This window comes from Vombatus ursinus, unplaced genomic scaffold (genome assembly GCF_900497805.2).
Source record: "Vombatus ursinus unplaced genomic scaffold, bare-nosed wombat genome assembly UNPS02014786.1, whole genome shotgun sequence".
In the NCBI taxonomy this organism is placed as follows: Eukaryota; Metazoa; Chordata; class Mammalia; order Diprotodontia; family Vombatidae; genus Vombatus; species Vombatus ursinus.
This window is the reverse complement of record NW_020954564.1, coordinates 36,840,660-36,857,804: the sequence shown is the minus strand read 5'-3', so window position 1 is coordinate 36,857,804 and position 17,145 is coordinate 36,840,660. Positions and strand designations below refer to the sequence as shown.

The 17,145-nt window shown below is 41.3% G+C and overlaps 1 protein-coding gene across 1 annotated transcript in view; it reads right to left on the bottom strand.

Annotated features, from left to right (window-relative positions):
* Positions 1 to 17,145, bottom strand: part of LOC114046870 (pappalysin-1-like) — a 280,259-nt gene that overhangs the window by 25,633 nt on the left and 237,481 nt on the right. The window contains exons 18-19 of the mRNA XM_027867446.1: positions 5,890 to 6,037; positions 680 to 789 (exon numbers count right to left, since the gene is read on the bottom strand). Of these exons, the coding sequence (XP_027723247.1) occupies positions 680 to 789; positions 5,890 to 6,037 (258 nt within the window). The remainder of the gene's footprint in view (positions 1 to 679; positions 790 to 5,889; positions 6,038 to 17,145) is intronic.

Below are 17,145 nucleotides of genomic sequence, written 5' to 3'. Positions count from 1 at the left end.
TAGATGAGCAGCCTCATCTCAGCTCTTGGGTCTGGATTGAGTTACTTAGGGGTGGGAATACTTGGAAACTCCAAAGTTGAATCTTTTAAAAGGGCAGAGGCAGAAGCCCTTTTCCCTAGATATTCTCTTATTCAGGGACTATATCAAATCAGTAGATATTCACTACTCTGTGCCCAGCCCAATATTATGTACTGGGAAAGATGTTATATTTTTTTTAATGTAGAAAGACTTTTGCCTTCTAGAAGTTTATAGAGAACCAGAGAATATAAGAGCTGAATGACACTTAGGCTAGACCTTAGAACACAAAATGTTCAAACACAGAATGCTAGGGTTGGGAGAAACTTCAGAAAATAGAAGGTTTGATCATAGAATGTTAGGGCTGGAAGGGAATTTAGAACATAGACTGTTAGAATATCAAGCACAGAATGTGAGATCTGGAAAGAACAAAAGTTATTTAATCCAAACCCTTCATCAGAGAAGGGAAGAGCACAGATTAGACTCCAGGGCTCCCAGGCCAGTGCACTTTATAGCAAACACCAAGCCATCTCACCAGGTAGCCCCACATAATTTTTCACTTTACTCTTCTGCTCAAAGAGCTAAGCTCCTCCAGGGCTGGCCTTCTGCTAATGAACCCAGGAAGCCAAGGGGTGGAGAAGGTTAGAAACTGATAGTCACTCACCTCCACTCGAGTAGGGTTCATCCAGTGGGGGATGTCCCGTATGGTCATGTTGATGGGCAGAATGATGGACTCACTGTTGTGATCCAGGCAGGAGGTGGCACACTCTGCTCCTGAGCAGCCGGCCGGGCACAAGAAGGGAGAAGAAACAAAGAGAGGAGCAGGTTAGGTCTCCTGCCATCTCATCAGTCATCATAAGAACACACATAGGCTCCCCTTTCTTTCTGGCAGCACAATTCCTGTGGTGAGCCACAACAGGGCCCTTTACCACTCCATGGGGAGATGAACCTTATGGCTCCACCCCACAAGGGTTCTGACCACCACGCCCACAGCATGAGCATGCTGATCAAAGACACTTTTCTTGTGGGATCTCCAAGTAGTACAAATGGGCTTCTGTATGAACTGAATACCCCTAGGGGAACAAGGTAGATGGGGGGAGGGAAGTGGCACACTGTCTCCCACAGAGCAATGGGAGGAAAACTCTTGCCCTTCCCTTGAGGAAGGCCAGTACTTCCCTCTCCGTCACGGGATCACAAAATCTGAGCTGGAAGGAACTTTAAAGGAAATGAAAAACACTCATACAGCACTTTAAGGTTTGCCAAGAACTTTGCAAATATGATCTCATTTTAGCTGCTTAAGAGCCCTAGAATATAGGTGTTATTATCATCCCCATTTTACAGATGAGGAAACTGAAGCAGACACTGAGGTTAAGTGACTTGACCAGGGTCACACAGCTAGGGAATGTCTGAGGTAGGATTGAACCTTAGGTTCTTCTAAATTCAACACTCTATCCACTGTACCATCTAGCTGCTTCTAGGCTAACCCATCCCTGATTTGAATCGCTTCTACAATACCCCTAGCAAGGGGTCATCCAGACTTGGTTTGAAGATCTCTAGTAGGGGAAAAACTCATCCCAAGGCAGTCCATTATACTTTTGGACAGATCTAATTGTTGAGGAGTTGTTGTTTTATCTTTACATTGAATCAAAATGTTAATCAAATTTGATTGATTGATTGTAATCTCATTAGGGGAGCGAGGTGGCACAGTGGATAGAGCACCGGGTTTGTAGTCAGGAAGACTCATCTTCATGAATTCAAATCCAGCCCAGACACTTACTAGTTGTAGTGATCAAGTCACTTAACCCTGTTTGTCTCAGTACCCTCATCTGTAAAATGAACTGGAGAAGGAAATGGCAAATGACTCTGGTATCTTTGCCAAGAAAACTCCAAATGGGGTCATGAAGAGTTGGACACGACTGAACAACAACAACAACAAATCTGCCTTTTTGTCACTTCCACTGGTAAGCAGTTTTACCCTTCTGGAGCCAAGCAGAATAAGTCTAATCCTTCTTCCTCAGGACAGCCCTGTAAAAGCTTCAAGTCATTTATCATGTCTACACTATATTTTCTCTTCTCTATACTACTCATGTCCAGTTCCTTCAACTCATTCTTACGTAGAATGATTTTTCAGTCTTCTCATCCCTAACATCGAACCTATATGTCCTAGGGAATGATCCTCCATGGTGGACAAAGTATCATGGAATCAAGAACTGACAAAACCCTTTGGAAGATTATCTAGTCTGTCTTTCTGTCCTAGGGACACAATCACACCCAAGAGGGATGACACATGATGTTTTTAAATACCTACCTCAATTGCTCATTCAAATGTTTGACATTTCTCATTATGAGGAAATCAATCCCCCTCCATTTATAACCTAAGTTGATTCTATGTTGATCTACTCTCTGAAGAGGGGGTGAGGGAAAGCTGCTTATCAGCTTCCATAGAAGATCCCATTAAATTTGTGTAGATAGGGTTTAAAGTACAGAGAGGAAAGAGAATTCTTTCCACTGTGACTCTTTCCAGTGGATTGTACAATGTAAGAGCTAGAAGGGGCCTTATGCCAGAAAACGTAAGAACTGAAAAAGACCTCGTAAAGTTAGGTAGTTCAAGTCCCTCACTTTATAGAAAAGTGATAGAGAGATTCACCCAGGGTTATACAATCAACTAGCAATAGGGACAGGATTAGACGCAGGCCTTAGGACTCTGCCTGTGTTACTCTTTCTAGTAATATTGACTAACATATATTCCTCTAAATATAACAAAGCCCAGATAGTCTCTACATTGTTGGCAGGCTGGAAAGGGTTAAACAAAAAAAAACAAAAAAGGAGAATAGCTCCTCTCTGTGGGATGTTTATTTTGTAGGTGCTTCCAGGTAAGAAGGCCCTCTCTGGTCTGCGATGTGTTGTGTTGTGGTATGGTGTGTGTGTGTGTGTGTGTGTGTGTGTGTGTGTGTGTGTTGTGATTTGGCTTTGAGAGGTAATGTGATATAGTAGAAGAAAGCACTGACTAGGAGTCAGAGATTCTGGTTTTAAGTCTAGTTGTGTGAAAGAGCCCTGAGAGAGCCTCTGTGCCTCAGTTTCCTCATCTGTAAAATGAGTTGTTATTGTTGTTCAGTTGTTTTTCAGTTGTGTCCAATACTTCATGACCCTGTTTGGAGTTTTCTTGGCAAAGATACTAAAGTGGTTTACCATTTCCTTCTCCAGCTCATTCTACAGATGAGGAAACTGAGGCAAACAGGGTTAAGTGACTTGCCTAAGGTCACACAGCTAGAGGCCAAATTTGAACTCAAGTCTTCTTGAGTTCAGGCCTGGCACTTTATCCTCTGTGCCACCTAGTTGCCTATAAAGTGAGTAGGTTATACTAAATGGTTTCCAAAATCTCATCCAACTCATACCATTTATGGATTTATAAACTGAGAATATGAACTTAAGACCTTGCGTCTGACTGAACAGGGACTGGAAAAAAATGGAAGAGAAGGTAGAAAATAGAGAAAGAAACAGAAGGCAGTGGGGCAGAAAAGGAGAGAGGGTTAGAAACAAGTAAGAGAGTAGTGTCACAAGTGAAATGAGAGAAGAGACAAAAAAGGAGAGTCAAAAAGAAGGATCTTAAGAAAATAAAAAGGAAAACGTATTTCAGGCATAAACCATTCAGTGTTTGTGCCTTGTTAAGATCCCGTTCTGGGGGAGATTTTCCAAGGCAGACAGATTCCTGAGATGAGAATTAGGGGGTTGCGACTTCTGTTCTCTTGAAAAAGAGGCAACCTCTTAGAGGTAAACAAAGGTCATCTTATCTCAAGGGTAAAAAGCATTGTCAAATTAGATGTGATACCAGCTCTGTGCCTGCAGATATATTTATATGCATTTTCTCTCCCTCCAACTCCCCTTGCCTCCCCTCTCTTGCCTCCCCTCCTCCCATCCCAGTTAGCTATTTCTGCTTAAGGAACAGGTCTGCATTGTTTTGATATATGAGTAGTAATTGGCATCATTACAGAGTGGTGATCTCATCCAGGTTCCTGCCTCTCCTCCCCTAGAGAATGAACGGCAGCAGTTTTCTGATGACTTACGACAGTTTTGAAATTCACTGGAGCCTCAATATTACTCCGCCTCCTGCCCCAAGGGGCCATGCTGTGGGGCCTTCTCCTGCTTGAGGATGGCTTGTAATGAGGTGCCCTGGGTCCTTTAGGAAATGCCTCTCTCTTGGACTCTTGGATGGGGTCCAAGGTGACCTTAGATCAGATTCGCCCTGCACCAGGCACCAAAGAGCTCTTTGGCAAATAGATTTGAGCTGAGGGTTTCAGATCCATAAGAAGCAGGTCCAAGGCCAAGGGAAAGAGTGTTGGGCAGGAGGAGAAATGAGGCTAGTGACTGGCTTTCTCTGCCTCCTGCTTCTCAAGTTTTTAGATCATAAAAAAATTTCTTGGGTAGGGGAAGGGGGTGGGAAGGGGCAGTTTAAAAAAAAACTGAAATGTTGAACATCATGCAAATATTTTTCTTTTCTTTCTTTGAGAAAGAAAATGCCAAACAGGGCAAGAAACTATGTTATGATGATGAATATCATAACAACAACTACTCATATTTCTAGAGCTTTTGAATACGTACAAAATATTTTCTTCACAAAATGCCTGTGAGGAAGACAGTGTGACCATTGTTGTTGTTGTTGCAGTCATTTTAGTCATGGCCCCATTTGGGGTTTTCTTGGCAAAGATACCAGAGTGGTTTGCCATTTGCTTTTCCAGCTCATTTTATATATGAGGAAACTAAGGCAAACAGGGTTATGTATCTCGCCCAGGGTCACCCAGGTAGTAAGTGTCTGAGGCCAGATTTGAACTCAGGAAGGTGAGTCTTCCTGACTTCAGGCCCAGCATTCTATTCACTGTGCCACCTAGCTGCCCAGTGTGAGCATTATTCCCCCTTCTTTCTTACCCCTACTTTCCCTTTTTATAGATAATGAAACTGAGGCTCAGATCAAGTAAGAGTCAGTGATGGGGAGTTCGAATCTACCCGCCCACAAGGTTCTGGGAGGGTGGGAGATGTCCTAAGTTAGAGTGTATTCCACGTCCCTGCAAGCTTGTATATTTGCTTTATCCAAATTAAAAGTACTTCCTCTTCTCCAAGTTTTTCATCATCCTTAATTAGTGACTCTACTCTTCATTGCCAATACACAGACAGGTATGACTTCACTGAATTCAAGCAGAGGCTGGAGAGCTGCCTGTCAGGGATGCTGAATCCTGTCCTGGGTGGCAAGTTAGATTAGATCATCCCAAAGTTCCCTTCTATAACCTAAGATTCTATATTTCTGTTCTCCAAGACCCAAAGGTTTGGAGGTTTGAGGTTGGCAAGGCAGTTTTCTCACATCAGCCTTGAGAGATAGGTGATGCAAATACTATTTTCCTTTTACAAACAAGGAAATACACTAAGAGAGGTTTAAGTGACTTGCTGAAGATCATTCAGCAAGTGGCTAAAGTAGGGACCAGAGTGCAGACCTTTCAACTCTGATTCCCGTATTACTTAACTTTGATTCGTTTACATAGGACTTTATTCTGGGTCTTTAAACATTATCAGGAAAAAAATGTAGAAATATGGAGTCTGAGAAGGCATATACTTAGAAGGAATTACAAATATTGGAAAGACTTCAAATGAGAAGCTTTCTAAGACAAAGTGATCCTTTGGATCACTTTGGATGACGGGCATTCAAAGGTGTGTCCTGAGGTGCACCAGGTTGGAACTATGCTCCTCAAGTACTGGGCTTAATCCCACCAGGGTATGCCACCAACACCACCATCCCTATCCCATCTCTATTTCACGTGACCAATCCCGCTGGGGGAGGGTTTCCATACATGTCCATAGCACCACCACCACCCCTCCACCTCATACCTATTTCATAGCCACCGGAACACTGCAACTTGAGGTTGCTGTTGAGTTGATCAGGTAGGGAACACTGGCCATGCATTTCTTTGCAGACGTGAAATGACCCACTCCAAGTGCCATCTTTTCGGCAATGAATCACATTGCTTCCACGACCCTGGGAGACAGAGTGCAAACAATCAATCAACACATTTTCATTAGGCATCTACTAAATGCCAGATGCTACACTAGGTTATGGGGATACGGAGGCAGGAACAAAACAGTCCCTGCCTTCATGGAGCATTTCTATAGTGCTTACTATGTGCCAGGCACTGCACTAAGCGTCTTTTTTTTCTTTTAACAAATACTATCTCATTTGATATTCACAACAACTCTGAGGTAGGTGTTCTTGCCATCCCCATTTTACAACTGAGGAAACTGAGGCAAGCAGAGGGTAAACAACTTGTCCAGGGTTAGTTGGAGGTCAGATTTGAACTCGAATCAACCTGTATCTCAGCCCATCACTCTATAGACTGGGCCACCAGGGAAGGGGAAGATAACAAAGTTTAGATAAAACTTAACTGGTGTCTTCAAGGAGCATAGGTTCTAATAGAAAAAAGGAGGGTTCAGTTATCCCCTTCATTTTTCACACAGGCTACTCTCTTTATAGAAATCCAAATAAACTTTCTGGGAGTTACTTTGAATGCTTCTTAGCCCATCTCCTAGTACACAATTATTATTTTTTCCACAAATATAATTGCCTGGATTTGTAATAACAGTTTCTCTTTGTATAATGCCTTTTACACTGATCAAACCAACAACCCAGTCAACCCCTTGGGATTTCCTAAGAAGGCAAGGGAAGTTTGCCTTGTTTTACACAAGTTGAGGGTGGGAATGGGGGCAAAGGGGAAGTGGGTCCCTGAAAAATTAAATGAGCAACCATGGCCATCTCCATCCCCAACAAACTGCTTCTTATTCATTAAACCTCTCTGATCCAATTTCCTACTTTGGAGAAGATTATCCTACCTTGTCTACCTCCTATGGTTGGACATGGACAACAAAAAGCTTAGCTGGTTAATTAAAATATTTATTTAGTACCTACTGTATACAGAGAATAATTAAGTATAGAAAGAAAGTAAAAATGAAAGAGACAGTAGGAAGAACATGAAAGTAACAAAGAGTTGAGACTTCCAAGAGATGTAGATGCCTTCTTCCCCTTAATGAATGGGAAATTCAGCATAGTTAGATACCTAATAATTTCCTTAGACTGTTTTAAAAGGGTGATCAGAGTTCAGTTATAGGTTTTAAATTAAACTGTGTAATAAAGCTGTAACCAAGGTGAAGAAAGAAACAACGGTATGACCTAACTTGGCATCTAATGTCAGAGGAGGTGAGCTTTTCCTCCTTGGCAATCTTCAGGCAGAAGCTAGAAAACCACTTGGCAGGGATGTGATAGTGGCTATTCCTTCATATGTGGGTTGGACTCAATGACCACTGAGGTCTCTTCCTCTGTGATTCTGTGACTTGAATTAGGTTGGGAAGCATCATGCCCAACCTATGCCAGGGGAACCATACTTCATCTCAAGTCTGTTCTGCTGGCTGCATGAAACCATTTTATTGTATGAATCTTCCCAGGATGAACATGGTGGAAAAGCAGAAACATTGGTGACATATAGGAGCCATAATAATAGCTGACATTTGTATATTGCTTTAATGTTTGGAAGGTATTTTATATAAATCATCTTATTTGAGGTGGCACAGTGGATAGAGCACTAACCCATAGTCAGGAGTACTCAAATTCAAATCCAGCCTTAAATATGTACTAACTGTGGGACTCTGGGCAAGTCACTTAATCCTGTTTGCCTTAGTTCCTCATCTGTAAAATGAGCTGGAAAAGGAAATGGCAAACCACTCTAATATCTTTGCCAAGAAAACCCCAAATGGGATCATGGAGAGTCAGGCATGACCAGAACAATACAACAACAACAATCTTATTTGATTCTCACAATTCTATAAGAAATACTATACCATGGTGCCCCATAGAACTGCAGGCTACTTGCGTGGACTATAGGATTACAACATTGACCTGCAAGCAGGATTATAGAACTAGCTAGTTGTATGAATGTGGATGGACAAGTCATGGGCATGTCTGGGCTTCTGTTTCCTCATCTGTAAAATGGGGACAGTAATAATTATACTACCCAGATCACAGTGTTATTGTAAGGAAAGATTTTGTAAACTTTAAATGTCTTATAAGAGTGACTAGTAGCCATAAAAGTAAAATTAGGGTATTGAATTTGACCTCTTTTCAGCTCCAACATTTTATGATTATGATTCTATGATTATAAAACAGCTGAGAGGAAACAGGATTTGAGAGAGAAGGGGGCCTCTTGCTCTAACTCCCACAGGCCAACAGGAGAAGGTCCAGGAAGTATGGTCACTCGGCAGTATTACTAGTCGAAATGTGTCTGGCATTGGAGCATAGGGTGGCCTTCCTAAACACACAGCTGCAGGGAACTTCATGGCGTTGAATCCCAAAGGTTCTGTGTGAACTCATGTCGGTTTATATGGGTTCACGAGGGTTCTCTCCTTATAAGCTTTGTAGCTCAGACATTAGCAAACCCCAGACTCTCACTGACCCCAAGTCCCCAAGATTCTCCTGGTTTCTCTCAGAAACCAAAAATCGTCCCCAATTTTCCTGGAAACTTGGCTCAGGTTTACCCTGAGTTTGGCCCACAGACCTTAAAAGGTTTGCAGACCTCAGCATAATATGGGACAAAGCTGGCCCTGAAATCAAATTTGCAGCAGAGAGACTAAACCCTAACTTGGATTCTACTATGGGAATTTCAAACCAGTATAACTTAAGTGAGGACCTGAGAATTAAGTGTATTCCTTGGGAATATGATAATGGAAAGATCTGAGGAGAATTTTCTAGAAAGTGGTGATAGGTTACCAATAGGCTACTCATTGAGTAGCCATCCACACTAGGCTCAAAAAGTACAGGATTGGTTCATAAGAGCTCACATTTCTATAATATTCTACAGTCTATAAAGTGTTTTCTTCACTTTGGCCATATGGGGAAAAGAGTACGCTATTATTGTCCCCATTTTACAGAGAAGGAAAACAAGTTCATTGAAGTTATATGATTTGTTTGAGGTAGCTAGGTTCTGAAGGAGATTGTGTTGGATTTGGAGGAAGAAGACCTGAGTTCAAATCCATCCTCAGAAATTCCCTAGCTGTGTGACCTTGGGCAAGTCACTTAACTTCTATCTACCTCAGTTTCCTAATTCGTAAAGAAGGAATAATAATAGCACCCATCTCCTGGAGTTGTTGAGAATAAAATGAAATAATATTTGCAAAGTGCTTTGCAAACTTTAAAGTGTTATATCAATGATAGATACTATTATGATTGCTGTTGTTATTGTTAATGATTACACAGCTAATAAATAGTAGCAGGAGTGAAATCCAAGTTTCTTCAATCTCAGTCCAGTGCTCTTTCCACTATCCCACACAAGCTTCGTAAACTTTCATTTGCAAACCATAAAGGACTATATAAATGCCAGCTTCTATTATTGCTAACGGTGTAGAGGACAAAGAAAAATGGTGCTTCTCTTTCACGAAGGGGAAAACAACAAGCAAAGGAATCAGGAATCCTGATTCTGCCACCGCGTGGCTGTGGTACCATATGGAAATTCACATCCTCTCTGAGCCTCCATTTTTTCCTCAGGAAAATGAGGCAGTTGGAGTGGAGGTTCCCCCTAAATTATTCAAACTTGGGTCTTGAAATGCTATGATTTTCTTCTCCCCCCCCCTTTAATGTATTTTCATTTATTTTGTTAAATATTTCCCCGTAACAAAAAAATTACATTCATTTTTTTTTCAAATTTTACGTTCCAAATTCTCTCCCTTCTTCCTGCCTCTCCTCCTTCCTTGAGAAGGCAAGCAATTTGATATCAATTATACATGTGAAGTCATGCAAAACTTATTTCCATATTATGCTATGATTTTCTAAGCTTCATGGCTCTTTCTGGGCAGACCTAAGGGCAATTATACTTCTTTGTGGGCCTTTCAGCAACATAGTAACCACATGACTTCTCCCCTATACTCCCTCCCCGTACCTCAATGCCTGCTTATCTGCCTACAGTGTTACAAATACACAACAGCTTCAGCATTAATCAACAAACTGGGAAGGGGATGGTGTGTGGTGTATGTGTGTATGTGTGTAGGGGAGGATATCGAGGTAGTTTGCACACTATCGCTTTTAAAGGTGAAAACACCATTACAGTAAACCTTTTTGTGATTCCTGGAATGGGCCGGATGCATTACAGAATCCCAAATTGCCTTCCCCTCATCCTTCCAGATGGCCTATTGAAAGCTTCTCTTAGGTGAACACTTCTCCTACACTCCAGTCTGTCAGGTTCTTCTATCCCTATAGCTGCTGCCTGGTAACAAACATTCTGTCGCTTCTAATGGGTACCATGGTGTCTGCTGGCAGAATGGATCACCTACAGTGGAAAGAATCCTGGGTTTTAAGGCACAGGAGCTGGTTTCAAAGCACAGTAATTTCTACTTACTGTCTCTTAACCTCCTGGGGCCTCAGTCTACTCATCTGTAAAAAGAAAGAGGTTAGGCTTGATGGCCTCTAGGGTCCTTTCTGGGTCTTGATCTGTGATCCATGGCTGGTCCTTCATGATTCCTTGCTAAGCAAGCATGAGTTTCTTGTTTGCGTACAGATTTGTATTATCACCTACTATGGCCAAAGGCATATCACAGATTTTAATCTTAAAATAATTAACATCTTTCTTTGGGTCAGCTATAATCAGCATCTCCTTCTCCATCCCCACCGTCCCACACATACTTTTGTCTCTATCTGTTTTCTGAAGGTCTTAGAAATATCTTTGTTTAGGGTATCATTTTCTATGGAAACCGTGTGTGATTCTTGGGATATGGATGGAAGGGTGTAAGTTATCCTGAGGAGTACCATGGTTCTGATAATCATAGAGAATACTTCATGAAATCAGCTCACTCTTGAGTGAGAGACTGATTTCTCCATAGCTTCCAGGTGACCTCCATTTTCACCCCCACCCCCATACCCTAGACCGTAATTCATTACATGTGGCATATACATCCTCTGTCTCACCAGGGGAATTATTCAGGTTTCTTGTAATTTTCATAGCCTAGTCCCTTTCCCTCTCCCTCTACCCCCACTACAAGATGTTCACCTTACAATCTTTTATTCAAGAACCTCAAAGTCTTTTATGGTTGTTTAATTTGCAACATACCTTCCTGGTCACAGAGTCACAGATTTAGAACTGGAAGGGACCTCAGTGATTAATTTATGGATGAGAAAACTGAGAAAGTGAGAGGTAAAGTAACTTGGCCAAGGACACGCAGGTAGTGAGTAGCCAAGCTAATATTCAAACCCAGGTCCTCTCACTCCAAAGCCAATGCTCTTTCCACCACCCCAGGATGTAAAAACTATGGATCTCATTTAGGATTTTTTTCTGCTTATTTGTAGGATTATGGATTATCAGCACTGGAAGGGACTTTATAATTTAATTCAGCAATCATTTATAATATATGTACCTGTGTGCAAAGGGCAATGCCATGTAGTGGAAAGAGTAATGGCTTTGGAGTGAGAAGCCCTGGGTTTGAAACCCAATTCTACAAACTTCCCTGTATGACCTTGGTCACGTCATTTCAAATCTCAGTGGCCCTAAGACTATAAATCACCAACTGCACTGGTTGGTATTGTCTCATAGGGAATTCCAATGCTATGAAAATCACAGGTCTTAACCCCACCACCCCAAAACATACAAGGTCCTGTGCTAGGTGCTAAAGGAATAACAAAAATAAATAAATAAATGAAAATAATAAATTCCCCGAGAATAGTCAAGCTGGGAGGCACCTTAGACCATCTAGTCCAACCTCTTCCTTTTAAAAATGAGGAAACAGATTAAATGATCTGCCCAAACTCTCACAGGCAAGAGGTAACAGAAGCTGAATTTGAACCTGTGTGTTCTACCCTACCACTCATAGTCTTCTTTCTTTTCTGAGCTCTAACTATTGAATAAAACAACTTACAACTGTGTTCTTGCTACTTTGGAACACCTGTATACTTTTCTGCTTTCTAGAATGTCCAGCCATCCATTGGGAAGGAAGCTGTCAAGCACTTTGAAAGAAGAGATGATAAGTGAGTGAGAGTAAATTCATTGTTGGTGAAACGTCTCATGCTCCTGATGACATATGTGCAGCAAGAATAAGAGAGAGCTCAGACACGATTAGCCAGAGCATCAGAGGAAGATCTGTTTTCTAATCGCACAACCCTCACTTCCCAGGACGTTAGAACTAGAGATTACTGAGTCTAACGCCTTCATTTTATAGATGAGGAAGCTGAGGCCAACAAGAGAAGTGACCTGCTCAAAGTCACATAGCAGATTAGTGTCAGAGCCAGGAGCCCTGTGCTTTTGCCTACAGCAAAATATAGTTATAGGATATACTCATGGCCTTTGTGGTGCACTGCATCAGACTCCAACCTCATCAAAGGATTAGGGGTCAAATGTAAAAGTATCAAAGCAAAGCCTGTTGTTTTTAGGGCCTGGATTGAGACAAGCAGATGTAACCAGAGCCCAGATAATTTACTACATCATACAGGAACCCAGACAAAAAAAGCATGTCTAAGAGAGCCAGCATGGAAGAATGGATAGACAGCCAACCTTGGAGTCATGAAGACTTGGGTTCAAGCCCTGTCTCTGATACATACCAGCTGTGTGACCATAGGCAGGTCACTTGACCTCTTAATGTTCTAGCCAACTCTCTCTAATAAATGAGTAGAGGGAGTTTACACACAGGAAGTTCTTTATAGTAACGATTTCACAGATATGAACCGGACCAGAATCAAACCAAACCACAGTCCTAATAGGAAATAGGGATAGATTGGGATAGGATGGGATATACCTGTTCCTTGTACTCTCTCCTCCAATGTGATCAAACAGTGAGAAGCGAGGTTCTAAACAGCAGAAACCCCAAACCACTCATACGAGAAGCAGTGTTGGATGGACAGTGGAAAGAACACTAGATTCGGATGTCAAAGGCCTCCGGCTCAAATCCTAGCTTTGCTCTTTCACAGGATCCTAGTTCTGAGCTGGCAGGAGCCTGTGAGGCTATTCGGTCCAAAATCTTTGTTTTAGAGAGGTCCGGAGTTGTTAAGTGATTTGTCTAAGATTGCAGAAGTAATCAGCTATGTCAGATGTGGATTTAAACTCAAGTCCTCTGACTCCAAGGTCAGTGTTCGTTCCACTCTACCCTATTGCCTCTCATTTACTAGCTGTCTCTAAGTCTCAGTCTCCTCATGTGTAAAATGATCTCTGAGGTTCATCCCAGTTCTGAATTCTATAGGCCTATAACAAATTTCTTGTGAGTTATATAATAAAGAAAGAAATGGAGGGGGGAGAATGAAAAAAAATGTTTACTTGAGAATAAAAACTTTCAGAAATGTTCCGTTTAAATGTCATCTCTAACACAGGACTGTGGTAAATGTGTGCAATAATGTTATTACCATTATAGCCATGTATACATGGTTACTAAGCATGGATTTTTTTTTTAAATACTGTGCAATAAAGCACTGGGAAAAGTTAAAAACATAGCCCAATACCTCCTGCGTGTTTGAAACAAGGCATGTTTCCCAGTGTCCAGAATAGAAGAGCTGGCGAGATAGAGGAGATTGGGTTTTGAATGTCCCGTACTATCCGCATGTACTGTGTTTACAGGCAGCAAGAGGGAATCTGAGGTGAATACTAGAATTGGCTCTCAGGTTATTGGTCTGAGGGTAGAGGAAATTCATTTTCAGTATAACCTCAGAAATGTCAATTGTATTAGAAGCCATTTGGCAAAGAGTGCTTCATTCTTTGAACCGACAAGCGATACCCTGCTCTCCTGCTTCCAGGTTCCTGCTTAGATTGCCAAACAGCCCTTCTGTAGTCCTCCGATAAATTTACATTTTCCTCTCTTTAAATACAAGCTGGCCATGAAAGTAATTTGGCAGCCTTCAGACAGACTGGGTTTCAGTTTGATAACATGACCACGGCCAGAATATTATTTGGCCTTGCTGCTACAGCGGCTTGTGTAACACTTACTAACATTTTTTCTGTAAGCAGTCTAAGGGAATCATGGAATCCATTCCTTCCTGCCTCTGTCCTTTGCCCCCTTTCTTCCTTCTTGATATATACACGTGCCTGTGCCCATAAATACACATATTTATTGCACTCAAGGATTCTTGAGTTGCATCCACCAACCAATCAAGTGAAAAAAAAAATCTGGATGCTTGGTCCACAGAGACCAAATAACCAATTTAAGTCTATTTGGGAAGGGCAGCTAGGTGGCACAGTAGGTAGAGTACCAGCCCTGGAGCCAGGAGGACCCGAGTTCAAATTTGGCCTCAGACACTGGATACTTACTAGCTGTATGACCCTGGCAAGTCACTTAACCTCAACTGCCTCACCAAAAATATAAATAAACAAATTAAAAAAAAAAAGAACTATTTGAAGCTGAGCTAATGGGAATGGTTAGACCTGACTTTTGAAGCCTATGTTCAATAGGAACATAGCATTTTGATTGGATACTAGCTGCTAACTTCAGTTTTGATTGGCACTGGTACATGGACTACATGGCCCTGTACAGGTTGGATGCCATGTTTTGTGTGACTTTCTAAAAAGTCAATCATTTTATTCTTCTACTCACAGTTGTGTTTCTCTATTTATATTGATGAGTCATATGTAGAATCACAAGTCTCTAGAATGATGAACCATCCCCTGAACTCTACCGGTAGGGAGTTTGAGCACAAAGGTAGTGTGGTAACAGAGGAGAGAACACTAGCTTAGAAGTCAAAGGGGCTTGCATTTCAATACTGACTCTGTGCCTTACTACGTGTATGAGCTTAGACAAACAATTTGCCCTCACATGGCCTCAGTTAATTCATCTGCAAAACAGAGGGTGGAGATCAGGAAAGATAACTGCTCTCCAGCTTCTACATTTATAATCTTATGGTAAGATACATTTTGGCATCTTACCCAAGTCACTGCCTCCAAATTGAGCAGGAAATGTACTTCCTGAAACCAAGCACCAGCTTAGTGGACTAATAGACAGCATTCTACTCTGCCATGAAGGAGACTCAAACTATTTGTGAATTTTTGTTTTCTACAAAGACAAACAGTGAGACACCTTATTTTGTTACCCCTAATATAAGTGAAATCCACAGCTGTAGGCCCTTTGGCAAATCACTTCACTCCTATGATTGATAATTGCTTCCTCTGTGAAAAAGAGGGTATTTGACCAAAATGATCTCTAAAGTCTTTTTTTTTTTAAACTCTGGAACCTATGATTTCAGCTTTTTATAGTTAGGAGCTGAAACACTGGATTACTTCTTATTAGAAATATAGCCTAATAATGCTTGTGAGTTCTTAAATGTTTCATATCCCCTACTGATCATGAGTCATTTTATAAAGAAGTTGCACTACTATGGTATGATACTCCTACCTTGCACAATTCCAGATTTTTCTTTGGGGCCTGACCTCAGCCACTAGTGGGCCTTAGTTTCCTCACTGGCAAAATAGGGGAGGGAGAGAATGTTGGGCTACCTGACCTCTGAAGGCCTTTGTTGCTCTAAAATTCTATGACCTTCATCTTCAAAATGGGACAATCATCCTTTATCAGGGCTACCTGGTCCACAGGAGTGGATGGAGGATCAAATGAAAAATGTATTTGAAAACATTCTGAAAAATTAAAAATCCTATAGAATCTGTCCAACCAAAGGGAAAAGGACCTATTTGTACAAAAATATTTATAGCAACTCTTTTTGTGGTAGCAGAGAACCAGAAGTTGAGGGGATGCACATCAATTGGGGCATGGCTGAACAAGGTGTGTATATGACTGTGATGGAATACTACTATGCTATGAGAAATGACAAGCAGGATAATTTCAGAAAAATCTGAAATATTTATATGAACTGATGCAAAATGAAGTGAGCAGAACCAGAAGAACATTGTACACAATAATAGCAATATTGTATGGTGATAAACTGTGAATAACTTAGCTATTCTCAGAAATATAATGATCCAAGACAATCCCAAAGGACTCATGATGAAAAACGTTATCTGCCTCCAGAGAAAGAACTGATGGAGTCTGAAGGCAGATTGAAGCATACTATTTTTCACTTTATTTTTTTCATTGTTTTGTTTTGGTCAGTTTTCTTTCACAATATGACTAATATGGAAATAGGTTTTGCATGATTGCACACGTATAACCTACATCAAATTGCTTACCATTTTGACGGGGGAGGGGAGGGGAGAGGAGTAGGAGAGGAAGAGAATTTGTAATTCTAAATTTTTAAAGTTAAAAATGTTTTCACATGTAATTGGGGAAATACAAAATATTCAAAAAATAAAGAAAAAATAATTTATCCAACCTCTTGCTGCCAGACTATTCTCCCTAAACGATCTTTTTCATTATGACACCTAAGAATGGCTTCCTATAGCTGACCGCAGAGGTGTTAAACATGTGGTCTACAATCCACATGTGACCCACAAAGCCACATGTAGTCCACAACATTTCCTAGTGGGGCTGAACCAGATTAAAATGTAGTTCTTATCTGATTTTAACGTGTTGATGTATTAATTTTTTTAAAAAGAGAGATATATAAACACATCTGGTTTTCTAAGTCAATATGTGGCCCAGAGGGATCTTTAGGCATGGTTTATTGGCCCCGCATTTCTATTTATTTGATACCACTGGTCTACTGTATTAAGTCTAACTCTTCTGGCTAGCTTTCAAAACAGACTTATCTAATACAACATCCTGTGATTTTCTAACGCATGCCTGCTATTCTGCTGTCTCCACCTATGACATACCATTCCCCAACTCTGTGCCTTAGTTCCTATTGTTCTCCCCTTCTGGAATGTCATCTGTGTGCCTCTCTTTTGATGGCCTAGATCCTTCCCATTTTTTTTTCTTTTTTGGCGAGGCAGTTGGGGTTAAGTAACTTGCCCAGAGTCACACAGTTAGTGTCAAGTATCTGGTCTGAGATTGGACTTGAACTCGGGTCCTCCTGAATCCAGGGCCAGTGCTCTATCCACTGTGCCACCTAGCTGTCCCTGATCTTTCCCATTTTTCATGGCCTAGCTCAAGTTGCTACCTGGTCCATGAAGCCTTCCCTGACTACCCTTGGCCACATGGAGTTCTGTCTCCTATTAACGGCTATGGGACTTAAGATTCATGACCACATCTTTTAGT